Raw genomic sequence first — 20111 nt, forward strand, 5'->3', positions numbered from 1 at the left:
GGCCCGGGGCACTGACTATTTGTGGGGCGCGAGGCAGGACGCGATTGGATCCCCCGGACATGCCCCGGGGCACCACAGGTAGGGTTGGGGTTGTGGCAACGACGGGTGGAGTGGAGTTGCGTGACGCACACACTCACGAACGGCCAAAGTCGGGTCTGGGCTAACTTGGCTTGATGGTACGGATGGCAAACAGCAGCGCGGACGAGCCGGACGAGTACGAAGAGGACGAGGAGAAATGGTCGCAGTGGTTCTGCGGCCTGCCTGGCAACGAGTACTTCTGCGAGATCAACCCCGCGTACATCGAAGACTCGTTCAATCTCTACGGGCTGCGCGCGATCGTGCCCAACTACCAGGATGCGCTCAACATCATCCTCGACTTGACAGGTACATGTACTCGATGGCCGCGTCGCCGGTGGCATCTCACGCCCGTGACCCTAGATATTCCGTATGACGAAGACGTACCGTCGTGCGCCGTGGAGCTCTACGGTCTCATTCACGCCCGCTACATTATCACGAGCCATGGCCTCGACGCGATGTTGAAGAAGTACCGCGAGGCCGAGTTTGGCTACTGCCCGCGCGCGCTATGTGACGGCCAGCCCGTCGTGCCCGCTGGCATGTATGATGAGCCGCGCAAGGCTGAGATGAAGGTCTACTGCCCCAAGTGCAGAGACTTGTACACGCCTGCAATCGACTTTGAGAGCGCGACCAGTATGATGCAGTACTTCTTGGATGTTTGGGCTAACGAACGCGTTCTGTGTAGTCGATGGTGCTTACTTTGGCTCGACATTCCCGCACCTCTTCTTCATGACGTACAGCAACCTGGAGCCTGCGCCGTCGACGCATCTCTACGTCCCGCGCGTCTTTGGCTACAAGATTCACAGAAAGGGTGCCAACCGGCAGCGTCTCGCGGCAGCATCCTCCAAGATGCTGGAGAATGGCGATGCAACGGCAAACGGACAGGTACTATCGCACGCCCGTGCAAAACATTGATCGATTCATACAATGCACTTGGACAGTAGTTGTGATGCATCCTCCTTTGACCCTTAGCGACGACCAAGCAACGGCTCCAAGTTGGCCAAGGACGACACCAAGGACGACGAGCAAGGGACGAAGCCGACTACGAGCGACCAAGGCGCGCGGGGCAAGAAGAGGGTCAAGCAGAACGACTGAGCCGCCGACCTGCCTTTTCGAATTAGCCATCTAAACTAATACCAGCTCATCTTCATGTTGCTACCGCCGTGTCCTTCCAGCTAGAGCTTCGCCAAGACCCGCGTAGTCTCGACCAGCGAAATCCCTTCGTCTGCAAGGGCTTTGAGCGCCGGCTCGTAGATGTCGCGCACCACAGGCTGCACAAATCCCTTGCTGGTCACACGTCCTTGCAGCATGAGCTCGACCCCAATCGCCGCAGTAAGACCAACCGAGCGGGCCATGAACGTGCTGTCGGCGTCTCCGTATCTGCAGCAATATAAGTAAGATTACATCCCATGTAAGCAGCTAGTGTACCCGAGAAGTGTGCCCGTGTGCTCCACGAAAGACCCGTCAGCTTGCTCGACGGCGAGAACGTGGCGCATAATGACGAGGTCGCGCTCATGTGGCTGCAGCGTCAGCTTGGCCTCGAGGCGGCGCGTGAAAGCCTCCAGCGCCGTCGTCGCTGGTGCCAACACGCTTTCGTCAAGCCACTGCAGGAAGTGCAATGTCGGTTCGCTCAAGTGCAAAGTCGGAAGCGCTTGGCGGCGTGCCGTCACGAGTGCGCGCCAGGACGTCACGCCACCCGTCAGAGTTGAGTCATCGAGGAGCCCGAGAGCAATGCACTCGGCGAGAATGGCCGAGAAACCCGCGTAGCGATACGTGCCGCGGAAGATGGACGCGACGTCGGGAATGCCGTAGAGTTGGGCGTACGGGAGTGCGTTGCCGTTCGGTAATTGTTCCAGCGCGAGCGCGGGAAAGGCGCGCGAAGGCGAAGCATGCTCCAAGAGGACGTGGCCTGGTATGTCGACGACGTGGCTCTCGAGCTTATACTTGGCCGGTCGCTGCATCGCCCGCATCGTTCCTACACAAGAAAGCTTTCATGATGCATATACCATGTGCAACACCGACCCAAAGGCGACCACGTAAACTTGTAGCCGATGGGGTTGTTGGCGGCCTCGGGCGCCGGGAGCCCACCGCAGATCGACGAGAAGGCATGGACGCGACTGCCTGCAGCGTGGACCCGAGCGATCATGTGCATCGCACTCATGTGGTCCTAGCGATCACCCGTTTTGTGAGGCGAAGCAATTTGAGTAGCATCGTCTTACGAGGCCAGGATCAAGACCGCATTCGCAGAGAATCGATATGCCGGCGGCGACCGCGGCCGAGAGGTGACTGAGTCGGAGCGACGCGTAGCTCGCAGTCACGAGAGGCGTCTTGGTCGCGATGCAGGCGCGCGCGATCGCAAATTGCGCATCTTCCGGCACCAACGCAGCGACACACGTTGCTTGGAACTGCTCAAGGCACGCGACGACGGCAGCGACGTCCGAAGCCGCGTCCGTGATGCTGAGCTCGTGCGTCTGCAAATTGAAGCGACCCATCGCAGCCGCCTTGTCGCGCAGCATCGCTAGCTGTCGAGCGTCGTCCGAAACAAGAACCAGCTGAGTGCCAGCGTTGCGCGTGATCTTCTCGACGAAGGGGAAGGCCACGCGGCCCGATCCAAAGCAGACGACGGCCATTGCAAAATGTCGCAGCGAGGTCAAGTGCAAATTGTTGAGTGTTCCCAGCGTGAATCCAGCATCCTGCATCGCGATGGTTCATACAAGCAGCGACGGTTGAGGCCAGAACAAGAACAACTCGCATATCACAGCTGCATTTGATGCAGTATTATGGTGTTTGATTCTTGTCCGCTGCAGCTGCCCGCAGTCCTGGCTCCTTCTTATCATTGACGTGTTCGCGCTTGATTCGAGGACCTGCTGGATCACCCGGAGAAAAATATTCAGCAAGCCTCAAGATGCGACTCGATGCCTCATCAGAAGAACGTCATTGTGTGTCCGAGTACAATCGGGAAATCCGTCGAGTGTCCGACTGTTTGATGTGCGTTGGCGCCAGCGCATTGGGCAGAGACTAGGTGCACGCAACTCCAATCCGGATACGGAACCTTAGAGCCTCAAGAATCGAAGATTCCGGATAGCGCAAGCCAACCACGTGTGGCGAGCATTTCCTATATTGCGTCAACGACGATGGACAAGCAGCAAGTGGCAGCCGCGATCGAAGAGGTCAAGAACAAGGCGGAGCTCGTGACGGTTGAGGAGCAGGAAGAGTTCCTGCGCGTGCTCAAGCAGCTCAACCTCGTCTCGCAGGAGCAGGCCGAGCAGCGCATCAAGAAGCAGAACGATGACTACAAGTTCTGGAAGACGCAGCCCGTGCCCGCCATCACGGAGCAACCCACGGAGCACGGTGCGATCGACGCGCCCAAGACTGTCGACGATGTCCGCAAGACGCCGCTCAACATGCCCGCTGGATTCGTCTGGTGCGACCTTGACTTGACCAACGAGGTCGAGCTCAAGGAACTCTACGACCTCTTGTATCAAAACTACGTCGAAGACGACGACAACATGTTCCGCTTCGACTACTCGATGGAGTTCCTCAAGTGGGTTCTCCTCTCGCCTGGCTTCCACAAGGACTGGCACGTCGGTGTCCGCAACGAGAAGACCGGCAAGCTCATGGCTTTCATTGGCGGCTTCCCCACCAAGATCCGCGCGTACGAGAACGTGATGCCGATGGCCGAGATCAACTACCTGTGCGTGCACAAGAAGCTTCGCGCGAAGCGCCTCGCGCCGGTGCTCATCAAGGAGATCACGCGCCGCGTCAACTTGCGCAACATTTGGCAGGCCATCTACACGGCCGGCGTCGTTTTGCCGATGCCCGTCTCGAGCTGCCGCTACTACCACCGGTCGCTGCACCCGAAGAAGCTCATCGATGTTGGCTTTTCCCACCTTGCGCCCAACACGAGCATGGCTCGCACGATCAAGCAGCTCAAGCTTCCCGATGCGACGTCGACACCGAACCTTGTGCCCATGGCACCGCGCCACGTGGCAGGCGTCACGGCGCTTCTCCGCACGTACCTCGCCAAATTTGACCTCGTCGCCGACATGAACGAGCACGAGGTGGCCCACTGGCTCCTCCCGCGCGCTGGTGTCGTCAGCTCGTACGTCGTCGAGGACCCGGCGACGCACAAGGTCACGGACCTTGCGAGCTTTTACCACCTGCCGTCCACGATCATCGGCAACAAGACGTACGAGACGCTCAACGCCGCGTACTCGTACTACAACGTCGCGACGACCGTGCCGCTCGTGAAGCTCATGGAGGACCTCCTCATCCTCGCCAAGGAGCAGGACCAGGACGTCTTCAACGCACTCAACCTCATGGAAAACACGGAGTTTCTCAAAGAACTCAAATTTGGCATTGGCAGCGGCGAGCTCCAGTACTACCTCTTCAACTGGCGTTGCCCGCGCATGCCCCACGGCAAGGTCGGCATCGTGCTCCAGTAACCCAGTAGGATTAGACAAGGCGGTCGAGTAGGATTGATAGCGCGTAAAAACACCCGTGAGATGTACCCACTCTTGTCATCGAGGGCTCTGCACGAAAACAATCCTGACGTCAGGGTCGCACAAGACGATGGACTATAGAAATGTGTGACTGCAAGCAACGCCATGTCTTCATGAAGCGACAAGACGGTGGGCAACCAAGGCCAAAAGTCATTTTCTTCGACACTTGGTCGGACGCCGTACAGCCAGCCTCCTCCATTCCCAACAAGCCGGTACCACGCAAGGGTCCAGTCGCGACTGATGCGCTGCCGTGCTGCCACGTCAGTCACGTGGTTTCGCGGGCGGTTGCGACGAGGTGCGTTTCGCGCTCAAAATACTTGGGCGACGACGCAGAAGCTCACTTTTCAGACATGTCGAGCCGCAGCATCTCGTTCTCGCGGCCGGCGACGTACAACCCCGAGCTCGTGCGCAAGGCGAAGTCCGAAGACGAAGAGGACGCGGTCCGGCGGCGCCAGATGAAGGAAGAACTCGGCCTTGACGACGACGACGCGATGCTCGAGCAGCCAAAGGCGTCTTCCAACAACGCCGAGTGGCAGCAAAAGTGCGAAGACGCGCTCGCCAAACTCCGCGTCGCTATCGAAAACGAAGAGAAAGCGCAGAGCTCACTGAGCAAACTGCAGCTCCTGAGCAAATCCCAGACCGCGATCCTCAAGACGACGTTCGACAAGAAACTCAAGGCCAAAGAGTTGCTCGTGCAAGACCTGTTGTACGCTATCTCGCAGCACGAGACCAAGCTACGCGCTGGTGGCATCGCCTTTGACCCCGTGACACGGAAGTCGCCGAGACATCCGCGTCAGCGGCTTCCACCAAGGACGACGGTGGCGACGACCCGCTTGGAAATCTCCGGGCCGAGATTGACGCCCTTACGGAGCAGAACCTTCAGCTCAAAAGGCAGCTGCGCGCTGACCCCGCGGTGCCTGCAAAGAGTTCCAGTAGCGATGCAAGCGGTCTCCAAAAGAAGGTTGCGACGCTCGAGTCGGAGAAGCAAAACCTCCTCGCGCTTCTAAAGGACGCCCAGACCAAGCTGAGCAAAGCCAAGGACGCGCCACTACCTCCTGCCGCTCCGGATGCCAGTCTTGACGCCGCTGCCAAAGCGGCGCAAAAAAAGGTATCCAATAGGATGATGTTGGTGGCGATGATGCCATGATGTCGATGGTGTAGCTGGAAGGCGAGCTCCAAGCTTCGGCGAAAAAGGTAGTTTTGTGGGTCGGCAAGATGTGCACCGATTGTATATTGGTGCTATATAGATTGCGTCCCTGGAGCATGAGCTCACAGCAGCAAGAAAGCTGCCGCCGTTGTTGCTGCACCAGCGTCGGATGTGCCGCCCGCCACGTCTGCAGCCGACCAAGTACATTTCCACACCCTTGGTGAAGGATGTTTTTCATGGGCAAACGCAGGCTAAAATCGCGCAGCTCGAAGCCGATCTCGCAGCGGCCAAGGTGGCGGCGTCCGAGATGGAGGCAACGTACGTTGCCAAGCACGAAAAACTCAAGCAAACGGCAGAAGCTGAACTCAACAAGCTCAAGGACCAAGCGAAAAAGTCGATTTTGGACCTGCGGAAGAAGCTCGAAACAAACTCCAAGAGCAGTTCACAGCTCCAGACCAAGCTCGCTGCTGCCAAAACGCAGCTAGCCGCGCAACGCCAGGACCTCGCCACACTGCGAACGGGCGTCAGTGGCCTCGTGACGCAATTTCCGGCGGCGGCCAAGGACATCGCATCAAAAATCGAGGCGCGGGTCAAGGTGCAAGCTGACGCGCTCGCTGGTGTCGTCGACAACTACCGGCGTGAAATGAAGGAGCGAAAGCGCCTCTTTAACCTCGTGCAGGAGCTCCAGGGCAATATCCGCGTGCTGTGTCGGTTCCGACCCATCTCCAAGTCGGAGCTCGCGAACGGCAGCAAGGTCGTCGCCAAGTTCAACGGCCCCGAGGAAGTCTCGCTCGCGGGCGATAAGGGCAAGTCGAAAACGTACGAATTCGAGCATGTCTTCGACATGCAGTCGACGCAAGACCAGGTCTTTGCTCAAGTCAAGGTACGACTGATGAATTTCTATCAACGCCACAACTTCACTGCACCGCCTCTAGCCGCTCATTACATCCGTCCTCGACGGCTACAATGTGTGCATTTTTGCGTATGGCCAGACTGGGTCTGGCAAGACGTTTACGATGTCGGGGTCCGCGGAGAACCCGGGCATCAACCCACGCGCGCTCACGGAGCTCTTTGCGCTCAAGCAGAGCCGGAAGCAAGAGTACAGTGACGAAATCCAAGTGAGCATCATGGAGATCTACAACGAAGTGATTCGCGACCTTCTCGCCGAGAACGCTGCGACGACGTACGGACATGAGCCAATGCGGGCATGTAGTCATGTGGCTAATAGGAACCTCTCGGTGCGTCAAGGCCCGAACGGCAACTTTGTGCAGGGCTTGACCATGCTGGCCGTGGCAAACGCCAATGACGTCTTCAACCTCATCACGCGCGGCAACCAGAACCGCGCGACGTCTGCGACGGATATGAACGAACACAGCTCTCGGTCGCACTCGATCCTTTCCGTGTACATCAAGAGCACCAACGTTCTCACCAACGCCGTTGCTACGGGCAAAGTATATTGACTGGGTTCTCTCCGCCATCGCTAACGACGATTCGGTAGCTGCACTTGGTCGACTTGGCGGGCTCGGAGCGCCTCTCCAAGACTGGCGCCGAAGGACAGCGGCTCAAGGAGGCGCAAAACATCAACCAGTCGCTGTCGACGCTCGGGAATGTTATCCAGGCGCGCGCCAACAAGCAAAAGCATGTGCCGTACCGCGACTCGTCGCTCACGTACCTTCTCCAAGACTCGCTCGGCGGCGACTCCAAGACGCTCATGGTTGCGTGCTCTTCGCCCGTCGACTACAACGCTGAAGAATCCTTCTGCACGCTCAACTTTGCGGCCCGGACGCGGTCGGTCGAAATGGGAAAAGCATCCAAGAACGTCGCGTCGACCAAGAAGGAGTGATACCGTAATGCAAAATGTGTGAAGCAAACAAAATATATTGAACGGTGGCGCTGCCAAACTCGCTGCCAAACAAACGATTCTAACCCGTCTTTCGTCTCTTGGTGCGGAAGCTCGCGACCATCGTTGGGGCTTCGTCTTCGACTTGTGCCACATCCTCATCAACGTCGTTGGTCTCTTCCTCGTCGTCCTTGGTCTCTTCCTCGTCGTCGTTGATCACCTCGTCTTCGTTGTCCTTGGCCTCTTCCTCGTCGTCCTTGGTCTCTTCCTCGTCGTCCTTGGTCTCTTCCTCATCGTCCTTGGTCTCTTCCTCGTCGACCATGGTCGCTTCCTCGTCGTCCTTCGCATTGTCTTCGTCGACGGAGGCCTCGCTGCTCATCTTGACATTTGGTGTCTCCTTGAGGTCAAACACCTCATCATCCGAGTCGGGCGCTGAGCGGATGCGGCTGCTTCGTCGCGTCGGTTGTGCCTCGGGACCGCGACGACGCTTCCGAATCGTGATGTTCGAGACCGCGGGGTTGGTCGCACCGGCGTCGTCATCGTCGTCAGACAAGGACGTTGCCCGGCGGCGCTTCTTGGGCGTCGGGACACTGGAGGACTCACTTGGCTTGGGAGCGGCTCCCGTCAAGACCGTGTAAAACTCATCGAGAATGCCATCGACGTCAGTTGTGTCGTCGACAAGGCGGCCGCGAAGCGCATCAAAATGTTCCTGGAGCTCCTTCATCGCCGCCTTCTCGAGACGGTACAAGTACGGTTTGAGAAGCTGGAGAAATCCGACATGCTCGTCCAGCGGTGACAACAGTGAGACGCGGAGACCCTCAAAGAGGAACTTGAGATAGCTCCCTCGCAACGACACCGGAAGTTTCACACCGAGAGACTGGCTCAGCGCCTTGGCGAGATCGATGGCTGTTTGCGGCGAGTCCTCGAACGTGTGGCGCAGCGCCACCATCTGCACTTCAAGGAGCTTCACGGGCGAGAGCGAGCTCAGGAGCTTCCCAAACGCCTTGGCGATCGGGCGCAGGCCCGCGTACGTGACGAGTCGGAGCACCGAAGCGGCTTGGCGCTTGTTTTGAGGATTCCAAATAGACGCGCTCGCGAGCGCGACAACCACGTCCCGCTGCGCGTTTTCGTCCTCGTCGCCACTCTCAAGCGTGCGCTCGTAGAACGATTGGCTCAGCGCAAGGAGGTTCGGATGCGGCTTGTATGCAACAATGTCCAAGGGCGGTGCGAGCGCATCAAACTTCTCGACACACAAGCATCGGACATCGCAGAGCGCCTTGAACGCCTCAAGTTGCACCGCTTGGATCTCTGCCCAATGCGGCGCGTCCTCGTCAAGCTCGTCATCAAGCACGTCGTGCACGTTGGGCGTGTCGCGCGTCACGGGCTGCTTGAGGTGCATCGAAAGGAGCTGCAAGAGCGCATCTTCCACTGCATGCCGGCGCCGAAGGACTTTCTGAATATGAGTGTCGACGTCGTCGTGCACCTCGCTCTTCTCAAGCATGTCAAAGACGGGCGTCGTTGCCCAGAGGAGGTCCTTGAGCACAATGTTGAGCGCGTACTTGATCGCAAGCGCGTCGCCGGTAAAGTGGGTGCTACGGTCCGCGATAAACTCGAGCAGCAACGTCCGGTCTGTCGCCTTGAGATACTCGCGCAGGTCGAGGTAACCGCCGAGGAAGCTGAGCGGGCGAGCCACGCCCGGAGCGTGAACTGCCCGTCGTCGTCGAGGTTGCGCTGACGGATGAGCGTCGCACACTGGTCAACGCCTTCCTGCGCGATCGCAAAGAGCACGACATCCACGTCGCGCTTGAGCGTTGTGTTGCTGCTCTCTGCCATGTAGTGGAACGCGCTTGAGAGCGCATCCAAGAACGGCTCTTCCGAGTACGTAATATAGACCTGCTTGAGACGCTGCAAGAGCATTTCGACGTGCTCGTGGTGTTGGTTGATGTTCGACGCGTTCCAGTTGAGGAGCGAGAGCCACTGCAGGAGCAAGCACACCTTTTCCGAGTCGGCCTGGAAACGCATCATGAAGTGCGGCAACTCGCGGCAAAAGTAAATGGATGCTGGCTCCTACGCGTTCTCGTTCATCTTGCGCCCAAACGAGCGATTATTTCGTACCTCGTCCGACGTCTTCTTGCGCGAACTTGCTTTGCGCGCTTTTGGCGCCGACTCGTCCTCTGAGAGCCGCTTGAGCACGGCGGCGATCAGCTGGATCAAGATGGTCTACGCAGAGATGACTCAATATGCATCGCCATCAATGGGTTAGAGGCGTAAAAGTTACATACCTGTTGCTCGGACGTGAGGGCCGGGTCTTGCGAGTCCGAGCCCAGTAGCTTGGCCAATAGCCGCCAGTTCTGGATCACCTCTAAAGATTGATGTGTGAGCGCGCGTATCACATGTACTTCAAACCGTACGGCAATCTTCAAGGTCCCAAAAGGCACTGACGAGGGTCTCCATCGGTCGCTCGATCTCGCCAAGGGACTCCATGTACTCTTCGGCAAACTCGATGAGTGCTATGGCTTGCGTCGTCAGTTGCGCCTCCGAGAGCTCTTTTTGACGGCTAACACCGAATGCATCGTATTGAAGGCATGCAAACTCCGCCGCAGCCTTGGAAATGCGGTCGTCTTGGTCGTAAAAGACAAGACGCTCGACGACCGTCAAATCGCACTCGTCGCCAAGCATGTCGAGTCTAATGACAACGTCAGATTCATAGCAATGTGTGTATATGCGTCTACCGATCAATCTTGGCGACCAAGTGGATCGCACGCAGGACCACATCATCGTCAACGTCGTCGCACATTTCGAGGTACCGGCGCAAGAAGCGAGCGTTGAATGCCTCGATCTTAGACGGCTTGGCCGACTAGATCCGCGCAATTGGATCAATGACGTACGAAGCGAACAACCGTCTTACCTCGTAAATGCCTTGGAGTGCCTCGAGCACGGCGACACGGACCTTGGCGTGCTTGTCATTGAGCATCCAACCCAAGTACTTAAGGTAGTTGTCTTCGAGAAACACGTCCGGCATGCGCTGAATCCACGCACCGAGCGCCGCGACCGATGCGGCCCGCACTTCGGGCATAATGTCGCGGTACCGGTGTACGACAACACCCTTGAAGAGCATGTCGATGGCCGCCATGATCTTCTTGCGCTGCGTGTCGTACTTGTTCTTGGTCTCGTGCAGCTTTTTAAACTTGGGTGTCTTTTTGGGCGTGTCCTTCAGCTTCTTAGCTTCGGCGGTGTACTGTCGCGCGATCGGCGCCATTTGGTCCCGCACCAAGCGCGCGCGGTCGACGAGGGCTTTGCCAATCTCGTACGCAGCCATAGTCGATGTATGTCGCACGGCCCGAACTTCAGCGCTACATTCACGTGGTAAGATACAAGGACGGTGAGGACGGTGTCATACCTGGAAAGCGTCGTCAGCCAGTCAATGCAGTTCTCGACCACGTCCGTCGACTGGAACGTCTCGCTGTCCCAGCATTCGACGACGAATTGCTCCCAGAACTCGGCAAACGATGACTTGAAGTAGCGGTACACCTAATCCAATGCTTTAGACCTACTGGAAAATTAAAGAAGGGATACCTTCGTCTTGGACACGATCGGGTAGTTGAGATCCTTGGAGGCCTCAAGGTCGACCACAATCGCGTCCACGAGCGTGCCCATGTCCAGTTCTTCAATGTCGTCGTCGTCCTTGACCGACTTGGAGGCGGCGCCGCAAGATTGCAATATGAAGTTGAGCAGCTCCGGCTAGCAGCATCGGTATCACTTTCGTAGCGACTGCGCCAGCCTTGAAGCAAGTCGGGGATGCTGCATGTGCCTTCTCGCACCGCTTCAAAGAGGTCTTTGTCGGCTTCGTCATCCGACTCATCCTTCTTGCGACCACCTTTGCCCTTGACGGCCTTCAATTTTGGGTTCAACGTACGTGCGTTGGGTCGCGGCACACGACCCGGTTGGGCACTAGAATGCACATATGTAAGACGTGCAAAAACAAAAGAAAGGGTAGGTACGAGCTGGATTCGACCGCAGCGGCCGTTGCCATGGCTGCAATTGACGGCGACTTGTACGTCGGGGCTGGGTTGCGGGTACGCGCGCTGCGTCGCTGCGCCGATATCTTCGTCTCCTCTTCTTCGTCGTATTCGGAGGCGTCACTCTCGTTGGCATCTTCTTCGGTTGCACTGGGCTCGGACGTCGCTTTGTTTGGCGTTGATATTTTCGCAGGCGTCGTCGCCTTGCTGCGCCGCGTCGCACGTGCTCGCGCGGGGGACATCTTCACCTCTTCAGCAGGCTCGACATTTCCCGTTGCAGACTTGTCGCTGTCGTTGGCATCGTCTTGCGACACGTCCATCGTGGCCGCGTTTCGTGATGAACGTCGAGTTGACGCCTTCTTACTTGGCGTCGAAGACTTGGAAGCACCCTTCCCCGAGCGTCCTCGAGCACTGGACGCCGCTGGTGTTGGGGATTCGTCGTCTGTGCTCTCCTCTGTCTTGGGGGTCGATGTTGCCTGCTTCGTGGCGCGGCCGCGACGGCGAGGCGCCTCGGTCCGAGGTGCATCATCCTCGTCGGACTCCTGCACCTCGGCCACCTTCCGAGCACGCTTTGCCGGCTGCTTGCGCACCTCGGGGGCATCGGAGGACGCAGCATCGTCCTCGTCCGAAGCGTGGGGCTTTGCTCGCACACGCTTGGACCCGCGGGTCACAGACGCTTCATGCTCGGCTTCGTCTTCCCCCTTCTCAAGCGCTTCCTTGCGTCCTTGGGTCCCCTGCTTCGTCGTCGCTTCCTTCGCCGGAGCGGCCTTGGCCTTGGCCCGCGTTCCTCGGACCATCGCTGCTGCGGTCCCTCCGGAACTGAAAATCCCAAAATTAAATTCCGTACAGTCAAGCACGATTCCAACTCGAATTCAAATACCCACGGTCCAATTTGCTACAAACGGCCATATATTTTTATATCGCCAATGATAATTCAAAGCGCGCCAAATCCCGCTCGACGCCAAGTGCGCGATTATTATCCGGATCCGTTTACTGGGAAAAGATCGCGTTTTTCGACTGGCGGCCGAGATGCACCTTCTCGGCATGCTCCTTGCTGCGTGCATGGCCGTCCATGGCTCGAAGATGGCCCCACCAACAATGCCACTTCAGTTCGATGCGAACATCGAGATCACATGTACGTGAGGCGACGACCAAACCGCTCGCGACGACGGCCTTAAATAGCCCACCTCGTCGATCGCTCCAAGGACTACCCTCCGTGGCTGCGCCGCCTCAAGGTTCGCTACGACTTTGATCAAAAAGTAGCGCGTGCGGATATTCTCGCCGGCTACGACAAGGGCAAGACGTACATTCGGCGCTACGATACCGTGCGTATGTCCTGCCATGTGGTCCATCACACGTCGCCTACGATAGAAGAAGGAGTACATCGTCAAGTACGGCGAGTACAAGAAGTGCGAGCGCGCGTACTTGGGTACAGTCATCGGTGCAATACTCGAGTCCGTGCTGCAACTCGAGTGCCCGTAGGCGAAGACATGCCACTGCCGCGTGTTCCGTCCGACCTCATACTTCAGGTATTGATTGGAAGCAAGTCAAGTGCGGTCATTCGATTGCAAAGGGCACGAGTACGATCGACGGCGTCGACTGCCGCCTTTGGGTCTCGGAGGATAGCGACGCCAACGTCCGCGTCAGTGTGTACGAGCGCTCGTCGGACCGTGGTGCGTTCGCGATGCGAGTCTTTTTGGATGGTGATGCGTCGTTGAAGTTCCGATCCGCTTGATGCAAGAGAGCCAACTCGATGGTGATGCGTGGACTACATTGATCACGTACGACATGCTCGATGTGACAGTGCGCCCTCAGGTACAAAACCACCACGCGCCTCTCCTTATGCTTCTTGGCTAGGACCTCTCGGTGTTTGAGATTCCGGGTGGCTACAGCCACAGAAGCTGCTCGCGCAGTGTCTCGGGGTTTCCATACATCCATATCTTTGACCATTATGTTCGCTTTTAATTCATCTACGCCCACGGATCGAGCTTTATGCGTTCGACATCTTCCGAAGCCGTCGTTGACGACGCACGATGGTAGTCGATGTCGTCGTCATCCCTGGATCGCGATGTGCATTGGCCGAGACAGCACCATCTACGGAGCATCTCCGTCCAGTGCACCGACGAGCGTGGGACCGCGCTACTACCTTGGTTCTTGGAGATCTGTACGTGGTGCGTGGCGGCAGCAGCGGTCGGTGTGTAGTAGATAATGTCGTAGCCCTCAAAGTGCTTGACGGTCGTCGAGCCGTCCGACACCTGGATGTGGTACCCGTCTGGAAAGTGCACGAGCCGAGGCACGTAGATTTCGGTTGGTGCCTTGGCTGTCGCCTCCGTCGACTTCATGCGCAGGTGGTACTCGCAGCGGTCGAGGTGGAAGCGCGATGTCAATGGCCGGCCACTGATCTTGATGGCAGACGGGCGCACGTAACCTTCCTTGGCGCGACCGCCAGCGTCAACACCTTTGCCTTGTTTTCTTGGTCTCGGCTAAAGAGACTCAGGTCCTACATGCCACCGTGAGAGCAAGCCCGGCACCACTTATGCATACCTCGAGGTTCCAATTGTCACCCCAGACATTGTTGTTGTCGGACGTGTAGCACCAAAGCGTGTACGAGAGCAGATTTGCTTCGAGAGACGCGACCGTGTTGTCCATCGCGGCGACTTGCGCGTCGAAGTTGCCCGAAGCGTACGCCTTGTTGTTGGTCAAGTTGAACGGAATGCCGCACTCGCCAATAAGCGTCGGCGCGCCGCCCATGCAGCGCGACGACGTCTCGCGAATCGCTCGCAAGGCGCGGATGTGGGCGTCGCGAACGTTCTTCTTGCCGAAAATTGGACGTTTGGTGTGCACGTCGACCGTAAAGTACGGCTTCCACGAGCGCAGAAAGAGCGTGATCGGGTCGTACCAGTGCGTCGCGTTGACGCTGCGCGGAATGGAGATCGTCGGGAACGGCGTCGAGATGAACTCGAGCGGCGGCATCTCGATGAACAAGATCATGTGCGGCATGACGGCGCGGATCGCATTCGCATACATCTGTGGACACATGAGATCCAATGGCAAGAAAGAGCAGCGTACGTTGGCAAAGGGAATGTAGCAGTCGACGCCAAAGTCCATGTTGGCAAAGTGCTGCGGTCGACGAAGCACGGGCCGCTGCGTGCGCGCGTCCATCTCGTAGAGCCCGAGGCGCTCCCAAATGCACGTAACGCCATCGCGCCACGCCCGCTTTCCGTGGCACTTGATGAGCTTGACCGTGTCGGGCTGATTGAAGATGTATTGCATGATCCCTGTAGGAGTATACACGTGAGGCCAGCGATTCAAACGACTAGTGGCGGTATACCTGTGGACCACACTTCGACTTGCTGGTCAATGCCGTTCGCAAGGCACATGCCCTGGAAAGGCGTCGGCGCGAGACCGAGCTTGAGCTCCGTTGCCAGAAAGTGCTGGCTGATGTCGGCGACACCAACGTACCCCGGCGACGGCTCGTTCATCGTGCCAAAGCCAATGACGTGGTCCATGTCGGCGACGATTTTGGCGACTTCGAGAACCGCGTTCACGTAGTGCGACTGCAAAAAGTCCTGCACGGGCATCCCGCGTACAAGAATACCAGGCGCGACCCTACACATCGATAGCATGAGACTCCTCCACTAGAGATAGTGTGTACCGGTTGCCCGCCCAGAAGAGAGTAAACATCGTCGCGCTCGCAAACTTGAAATAGTTGGTGGGCCACACCATCTTGGGAAAGTCTTCCGGGCGCCCGCCGTAGGTGTCCATGCAGAACGCACTTTTGGTCACTGCAAAGTGCGGCGGATACAAGCCAATTTCGGTGAGCGTCCACAGCGGCGCGCCGTCCCCGCCCGTGTAGCGCGACCAGACGTCTTGGTGCGGGTCCATGATCACGCGCAAATCAAACTCGCGGGCGATGAGAAGCACGTCGCGAAGGTAGCGCAAGTAGTCGCGGTCGTACACGCCAGGGCCTGCGTGCTCGATCGCCTCCCATGTGATTACAAACCGAATGCACGTAAGGCCCCAGCGCCGAAGCCGGCCAAAATGCTCACGCGCCTCCGAGAGCGGGAACGGCCGGCCCACGAACGACAAGGCGCCATCGTCACGGTCAAGAGGAAGCTTGGAAGAGCCGCCGAGGTTCACGCCCTTGAGAAGCAGCACACGCCCGTCCGCGTCGTAGAAGTGCCCATCACGTAGCTCGAGGTCCATGATGGATCGCAAAATGGCGACCTGTGGCAGCGGCAAGCAATTGATGACGCAATCAGAGGATTTTGTCATTCGCGACATGCGATATTTATCTTGGTTCCAGTATCGAGTCAGCTTCAGCTTGCAATTATTTCATTTGGCCCGCGTTTACGGTCTGTGCATGGAGATGACCGCGAGGCGTTGATGTCCGCATGGTGCGTGCGCCGTCATCTTTGGTTCGTTCGTCGCCGCGACTACCGTCATTTCCATGCACTGCGGCTATCAAGAGTCATTGAGCCGAGACTGCTGACGGTACTTGCGACTCGTGGCGTCGTCGTGTCCAACGCCAGCTATACAATTCTATCTCGGGCCCTCTCAGTGCTGCCCTTCGTGGTGCCGCCGTTCAGTTTCGCTCAGGCATTGCGATGGGCCGTGCGTGGGCTCGATTGCAAGCAGGCAACTCGCCTCGAGCACACTTCGCAGTATCTGCACATCATGGTTGCGCCTAGCCGCACCCGTGTATATGAGCTTGCACTGTTGCTCGTTCTCGTCGTGTTGTTCCAGGAGAGCGTCTACGGCACGGAGCTGTCTCTATCGGCAGAGTGGAAACATCGCGAGTCCAACTGCCGAGCTTCCTCACACGCATGCATACATCTCGTTGCGCTTTGGCCATGGATTTCGTGTACAACTCGGTGCTCGCGGTGGGTAGGCGCCTGTCATGCGACGGTCGCTGGTGGCCATCATTGCAATTATGTAATGCCAGAGGTGGTCGACGGATTGCATCTATTTGTGGGGTATTATCCGGACAGTCATTTTTGACCAATGAGAAGCGAGGTTGAATCTGATTGGCTTGCATAGTGGAGCCAAGAGGTGTGGAATGAATGGTTGGTTGTGTCGGGGCCAGTAGGCGCGTTTGGTAGGCGCCGGTGAAATTACTCTGCCAATTCAAGAAGATAAGTAAGATGGTCAAGAACGTCCGCATCACCTACCGTCGCCGTCACTCGTACGCGACCAAGTCGAACCGCATCGTGCCGGTGAAGACGCCCGGTGGCAAGCTCATCGCCCACTACCGCAAGAAGACGTCGTCGGGCCCCAAGTGCGGTGACTGCAAGCAGTCGCTCAAGGGCATCAAGCACCTCGCCTCGAAGGCCTACAAGAACGTGTCGAAGAGCCAGCGCACGGTCTCGCGTGCCTACGGTGGTTCGCGCTGCGCCGGCTGCGTGCGCCAGCGGTACGCGACCCTTTCGTACTGTCGTCCTGTATGCTCATCCTCGATTGTAGCATCGTCCGTGCCTTCCTTATCGAGGAGCAGAAGATCGTCAAGAAGGTCCTCCTCGAGAAGCTCTCGAAGAAGAAGGCCGAAAAGTCCGCTTAAACAATCGACTTTTGGATGATTGACTTCGGGTGGCGTGTGCTAGCTTTCTTACCTCTCGACGATGATGGTACTCAATAATAGCACGTATCTTCTTGCTTCCGTGTGGACCAGGAATCGACCCCAGCTTCGTGTTTCTCGACCTCTTTAGGACGCCTTCCATCACCCGGTATAGGGACTATGAATCATAGTCAAGCAGCGAGCCCTACTCACTACTTCAGGTTTCGATCGAGATCGAACCAGTGGTGACGGCGTCCACGGATACCTTCCTCACCCTTAACGGCTTAAGTGGGGTGCTGCGTTGATGAGCTATGTCGATGGCGCTTGTGGTGATACGGAAGAATCATTGTACTTCGTCATTATGCACTACTCGAGCTTCTCGAGCTCGCGGATGCGGTCGAGCATCTCGCGCTTGCTCGTTTCTTGGACTTCGCCGCCAAGGATGTACTCGTCGAGCATGGAGTAGACCTTGTTGAAGTTGAAGACAATGTCGAGCTCGCAGACGTTCTGGAACTGCTGGTCGAGGAGCTCAACGAAGAGATGGATCGTCTCGAGGCACAGGAGCTCGTTCGCGTGCAAGTCGACGCCGAGAATGAAGAAGAGGCCTGCGTAGCGTCGGTAGATGAGCTTGTACGAGCGGAACTCGATAAAGTTGGTGTGCTTGGCGTCGCGGGCGACCACAAGACGGTGAATCTCGGACTCGAGGCGCGGCTTCTCGAGGTCCGGCGGCGGTGGCACGTACCACTTGCTCAGGCGCGTTTTGCCCTGGCGGTTCTGCAAAAGGAAGAAGCGGATCTACCGAGCATAGTATTGGAATCCCATATTGCATGCAAAGCCAACCATGGTCTTCTCGTTGCTTGCTGCTGCGCTACGCTCTCAAACACAAATGAAATCAAGCGTGGCCGCGACGCTTGGCGTGGATCTTTGTGCCCGTTTTGGATCCGAACTTTAGGTGCGCGAGCTTATACGGAGACTCCAGCATACAATATTATGGCGCCAAGCGTATGACGTTGGCACACCCGAGAGACTGTGGATGATGTCGGTAAATACTGATAGAGATCAAGTACCCTTGATACTGAGCTCCTACACTAGAGTATCGAATGCGGTAGCCAGGGCATACTATTGCATGTTACCAGGTGGAGGTCCCAGGCCCTCTCAGATTGGGGGAGCCAGTCGAAGCACCTTGTCTCATTGCTCGGCATGAAAATCCCACCGCAGCATGATCAACGTGCGGTCAATAGCAGAAGCTAAAGTACACGCAAAATCGTACTATTACAGCACCACAGTGCTTTGAATGGTTAGCGAAAGCGATTTGCCGGCACAAAAACGAGTGGGCCGTCTCGAGTGCGCCCGGCCAGTTCAATTCCAAGCGACCTGTCCTCTTCCTAGCGCATGTTGACTCGGTGCTCCAATGCATGTCGTTGAAAGAGAAGAAACCCTACTTCCACTTGGAGTCCAAGCCCCAGCATACTGCATGGTGTATTACAACCTTTTTCAATGCAGTGGATTTCTATTTTATCATATTTATTTTATATGCGTGTGGGGCAGGGACCAATCAGCGGCCTCCAAAACTGCATTCAAGAAAAATATCACTCGTTATTTGTATATCTGGTTGTGAATAAAATGACCTGGGGATCACCACAACCGTGGGAGCTGTGGGCGTTTTGCAACTTGGCGAGCGATGGCCAAGGTAATACCAGTCCTATTGCCGAGCCCAACGGGTCATCTCGGCGCTGCTACTAGATGGAGGAAGAGAAGCATGATGGTGTAGCTACTACTACGGAGGAGACGTCCCCAGAGACGGTCATCACGTCGCCCGAGGCAAGGGAGGCCATTGTCGCGCCCGAGGAGCATGTAGAGAAGGATCCCGACCAACAGCCGAGTGCTGACGACAGCGACGAGATGGAGGACGGCGAAGTCGACGAGGATGACGACGACTACATTCCGGTGACGAAATCGCCCATTCCGGCGCCCGTCCCCGTGGCTGCCAAGAAGGCAGCGACGCCACTCGAAACGTACACGCGGGGATATCTCGGCATCTCGTTTGCCGCAGACTCGACCCAAGCCCCCGAGATCGTTCTCTCTCACCTCCCGCTGACGGCGACCGAGGTACAATCTGGAGCATGGCGGTACTACAACCTGCAAGCTAGAGCGACCTCCGCACGTACTTCAACGAGTTTGGCTCCATCGCCGCGTGCACTCTCGCTGCGCCGAGCGCCACGGTGGCCTTCTCCGACGTAGCGGTCGGAATCGTCCTCTTCTGCGTCATCAAGACTCAATGCTGCATTAGGCGCTCAATCGCATCTTTACCGCGCCCCAGCACGAGATCCTGTCGACCGTCGTGCTTGTTGCGCCCGCACCGCCGTCGCTCGACCCGGTGATGGTGAGGTATCGTAGCACTGCTCCGGTTGCCGCTTTCTTATAGCGTTGTGTAGCCACCATGAGGCGACGTACCCCAACAGCGGCGTCCATCTCTCGAATCTTCTGCCAACCATGACGGAGCGTATGACCAGAACTGCGTCGAGGAATACTAACGTTCTTTTCTGGTTAGAGACGATCAAGTCGGAAATGAGTGCCTTTGGCGTCATCAGCAACATTCACCTGGTGCTGCAGCCCAAGGAAGGCAGCGTACGCAACCGTTATCTGTCGACGAAGGCTGATTACGCTGGCGTAGGAGTTTGGCTTTGGTTTTGTGACTTACCAAGACAACCGTTCCGCTGCCTTGGCCTTGACGGCGGAGTCTCGACTGATCGATGGCCAAGAGGTCAAGATCAATATGACTCGAAAGCCGTCTCGCCCACAGAGCGAGCATCGGCAAGCCTACAACGCTCGCCAAGTCACACACCCCTACGGTGGGCGAGGACGAGGACGTGGCGGCCGAGGCGACTTCCAAGGGCGGGGCCGTGGTGGCCGCGGTGACTTTCAAGGGCGGGGCGGTCGTGGGGGCCGCGGCGACTTTAACGGCGGCCGGGGG

At 57.5% G+C, this 20111-nt stretch overlaps 10 protein-coding genes across 10 annotated transcripts in view; 6 read left to right on the forward strand and 4 right to left on the reverse strand.

Moving 5' to 3' along the window:
• Positions 1-142: 142 nt before the first annotated feature.
• On the forward strand, positions 143-1234 carry SPRG_09478 (hypothetical protein). Its single transcript, XM_012348676.1, has 4 exons — positions 143-384; positions 439-708; positions 761-960; positions 1017-1234. Exons 1-4 carry the CDS (start codon positions 174-176, stop codon positions 1017-1019), a joined length of 684 nt encoding a protein of 227 aa, XP_012204066.1. The 5' UTR covers positions 143-173; the 3' UTR covers positions 1020-1234.
• Positions 1141-2711, reverse strand: SPRG_09479 (saccharopine dehydrogenase). The gene is made up of 4 exons (XM_012348677.1): positions 2295-2711; positions 2098-2242; positions 1504-2050; positions 1141-1455 (listed from the first exon to the last, which is right to left on the reverse strand). Exons 1-4 carry the CDS (start codon positions 2703-2705, stop codon positions 1251-1253), a joined length of 1308 nt encoding a protein of 435 aa, XP_012204067.1. The 5' UTR covers positions 2706-2711; the 3' UTR covers positions 1141-1250.
• Positions 2712-3209: 498 nt separating this feature from the next.
• Positions 3210-4520, forward strand: SPRG_09480 (hypothetical protein; the record flags this gene model as incomplete). The annotated part of the gene is made up of 1 exon (XM_012348678.1): positions 3210-4520. One exon carries the CDS (start codon positions 3210-3212, stop codon positions 4518-4520), a length of 1311 nt encoding a protein of 436 aa, XP_012204068.1.
• Positions 4521-4927: 407 nt separating this feature from the next.
• SPRG_09481 (hypothetical protein) lies at positions 4928-7567 on the forward strand (the record flags this gene model as incomplete). Its single annotated transcript, XM_012348679.1, has 7 exons — positions 4928-5341; positions 5389-5685; positions 5739-5771; positions 5825-6607; positions 6660-6907; positions 6953-7175; positions 7223-7567. The coding sequence occupies 7 exons, from the start codon at positions 4928-4930 to the stop codon at positions 7565-7567; spliced, it is 2343 nt and encodes a 780-aa protein (XP_012204069.1).
• A 79-nt stretch (positions 7568-7646) lies between these two features.
• On the reverse strand, positions 7647-12399 carry SPRG_09482 (hypothetical protein; the record flags this gene model as incomplete). The annotated part of the gene is made up of 10 exons (XM_012348680.1): positions 11566-12399; positions 11141-11515; positions 10965-11095; positions 10473-10917; positions 10297-10421; positions 9976-10250; positions 9847-9926; positions 9680-9784; positions 9273-9631; positions 7647-9240 (listed from the first exon to the last, which is right to left on the reverse strand). Exons 2-10 carry the CDS (start codon positions 11219-11221, stop codon positions 7647-7649), a joined length of 3195 nt encoding a protein of 1064 aa, XP_012204070.1. The 5' UTR covers positions 11222-11515; positions 11566-12399.
• A 172-nt stretch (positions 12400-12571) lies between these two features.
• On the forward strand, positions 12572-13564 carry SPRG_09483 (hypothetical protein). Its single transcript, XM_012348681.1, has 7 exons — positions 12572-12718; positions 12766-12908; positions 12955-13012; positions 13066-13112; positions 13157-13256; positions 13304-13398; positions 13441-13564. The coding sequence occupies exons 1-7, from the start codon at positions 12613-12615 to the stop codon at positions 13546-13548; spliced, it is 657 nt and encodes a 218-aa protein (XP_012204071.1). The 5' UTR covers positions 12572-12612; the 3' UTR covers positions 13549-13564.
• SPRG_09484 (hypothetical protein) lies at positions 13502-15790 on the reverse strand (the record flags this gene model as incomplete). Its single annotated transcript, XM_012348682.1, has 6 exons — positions 13502-13677; positions 13730-14083; positions 14128-14610; positions 14653-14861; positions 14915-15192; positions 15239-15790. Coding segments are annotated over 5 exons (1639 nt in total), but the record flags the coding sequence as incomplete, so codon positions are not given.
• An 875-nt stretch (positions 15791-16665) lies between these two features.
• Positions 16666-17263, forward strand: SPRG_09485 (50S ribosomal protein L34e). The gene is made up of 2 exons (XM_012348683.1): positions 16666-16996; positions 17047-17263. Exons 1-2 carry the CDS (start codon positions 16728-16730, stop codon positions 17138-17140), a joined length of 363 nt encoding a protein of 120 aa, XP_012204073.1. The 5' UTR covers positions 16666-16727; the 3' UTR covers positions 17141-17263.
• Positions 17264-17495: 232 nt separating this feature from the next.
• Positions 17496-18021, reverse strand: SPRG_09486 (AP-2 complex subunit sigma). Its single transcript, XM_012348684.1, has 2 exons — positions 17978-18021; positions 17496-17932 (listed from the first exon to the last, which is right to left on the reverse strand). The coding sequence occupies exons 1-2, from the start codon at positions 17978-17980 to the stop codon at positions 17504-17506; spliced, it is 432 nt and encodes a 143-aa protein (XP_012204074.1). The 5' UTR covers positions 17981-18021; the 3' UTR covers positions 17496-17503.
• A 797-nt stretch (positions 18022-18818) lies between these two features.
• The window catches only part of SPRG_22244 (hypothetical protein), a gene marked incomplete at both ends in the record, with an annotated part of 2219 nt that continues 926 nt past the window's right edge, over positions 18819-20111 (forward strand). Inside the window, 8 exons of the mRNA XM_012348740.1 lie at positions 18819-18827; positions 18881-19246; positions 19288-19374; positions 19428-19525; positions 19573-19640; positions 19689-19765; positions 19812-19876; positions 19926-20076. Coding sequence (XP_012204130.1) covers positions 18819-18827; positions 18881-19246; positions 19288-19374; positions 19428-19525; positions 19573-19640; positions 19689-19765; positions 19812-19876; positions 19926-20076 — 921 coding nt within the window. The remainder of the gene's footprint in view (positions 18828-18880; positions 19247-19287; positions 19375-19427; positions 19526-19572; positions 19641-19688; positions 19766-19811; positions 19877-19925; positions 20077-20111) is intronic.

This window comes from Saprolegnia parasitica, assembly GCF_000151545.1.
Source record: "Saprolegnia parasitica CBS 223.65 unplaced genomic scaffold supercont2.46, whole genome shotgun sequence".
NCBI classification, from domain to species: domain Eukaryota; phylum Oomycota; class Saprolegniomycetes; order Saprolegniales; family Saprolegniaceae; genus Saprolegnia; species Saprolegnia parasitica.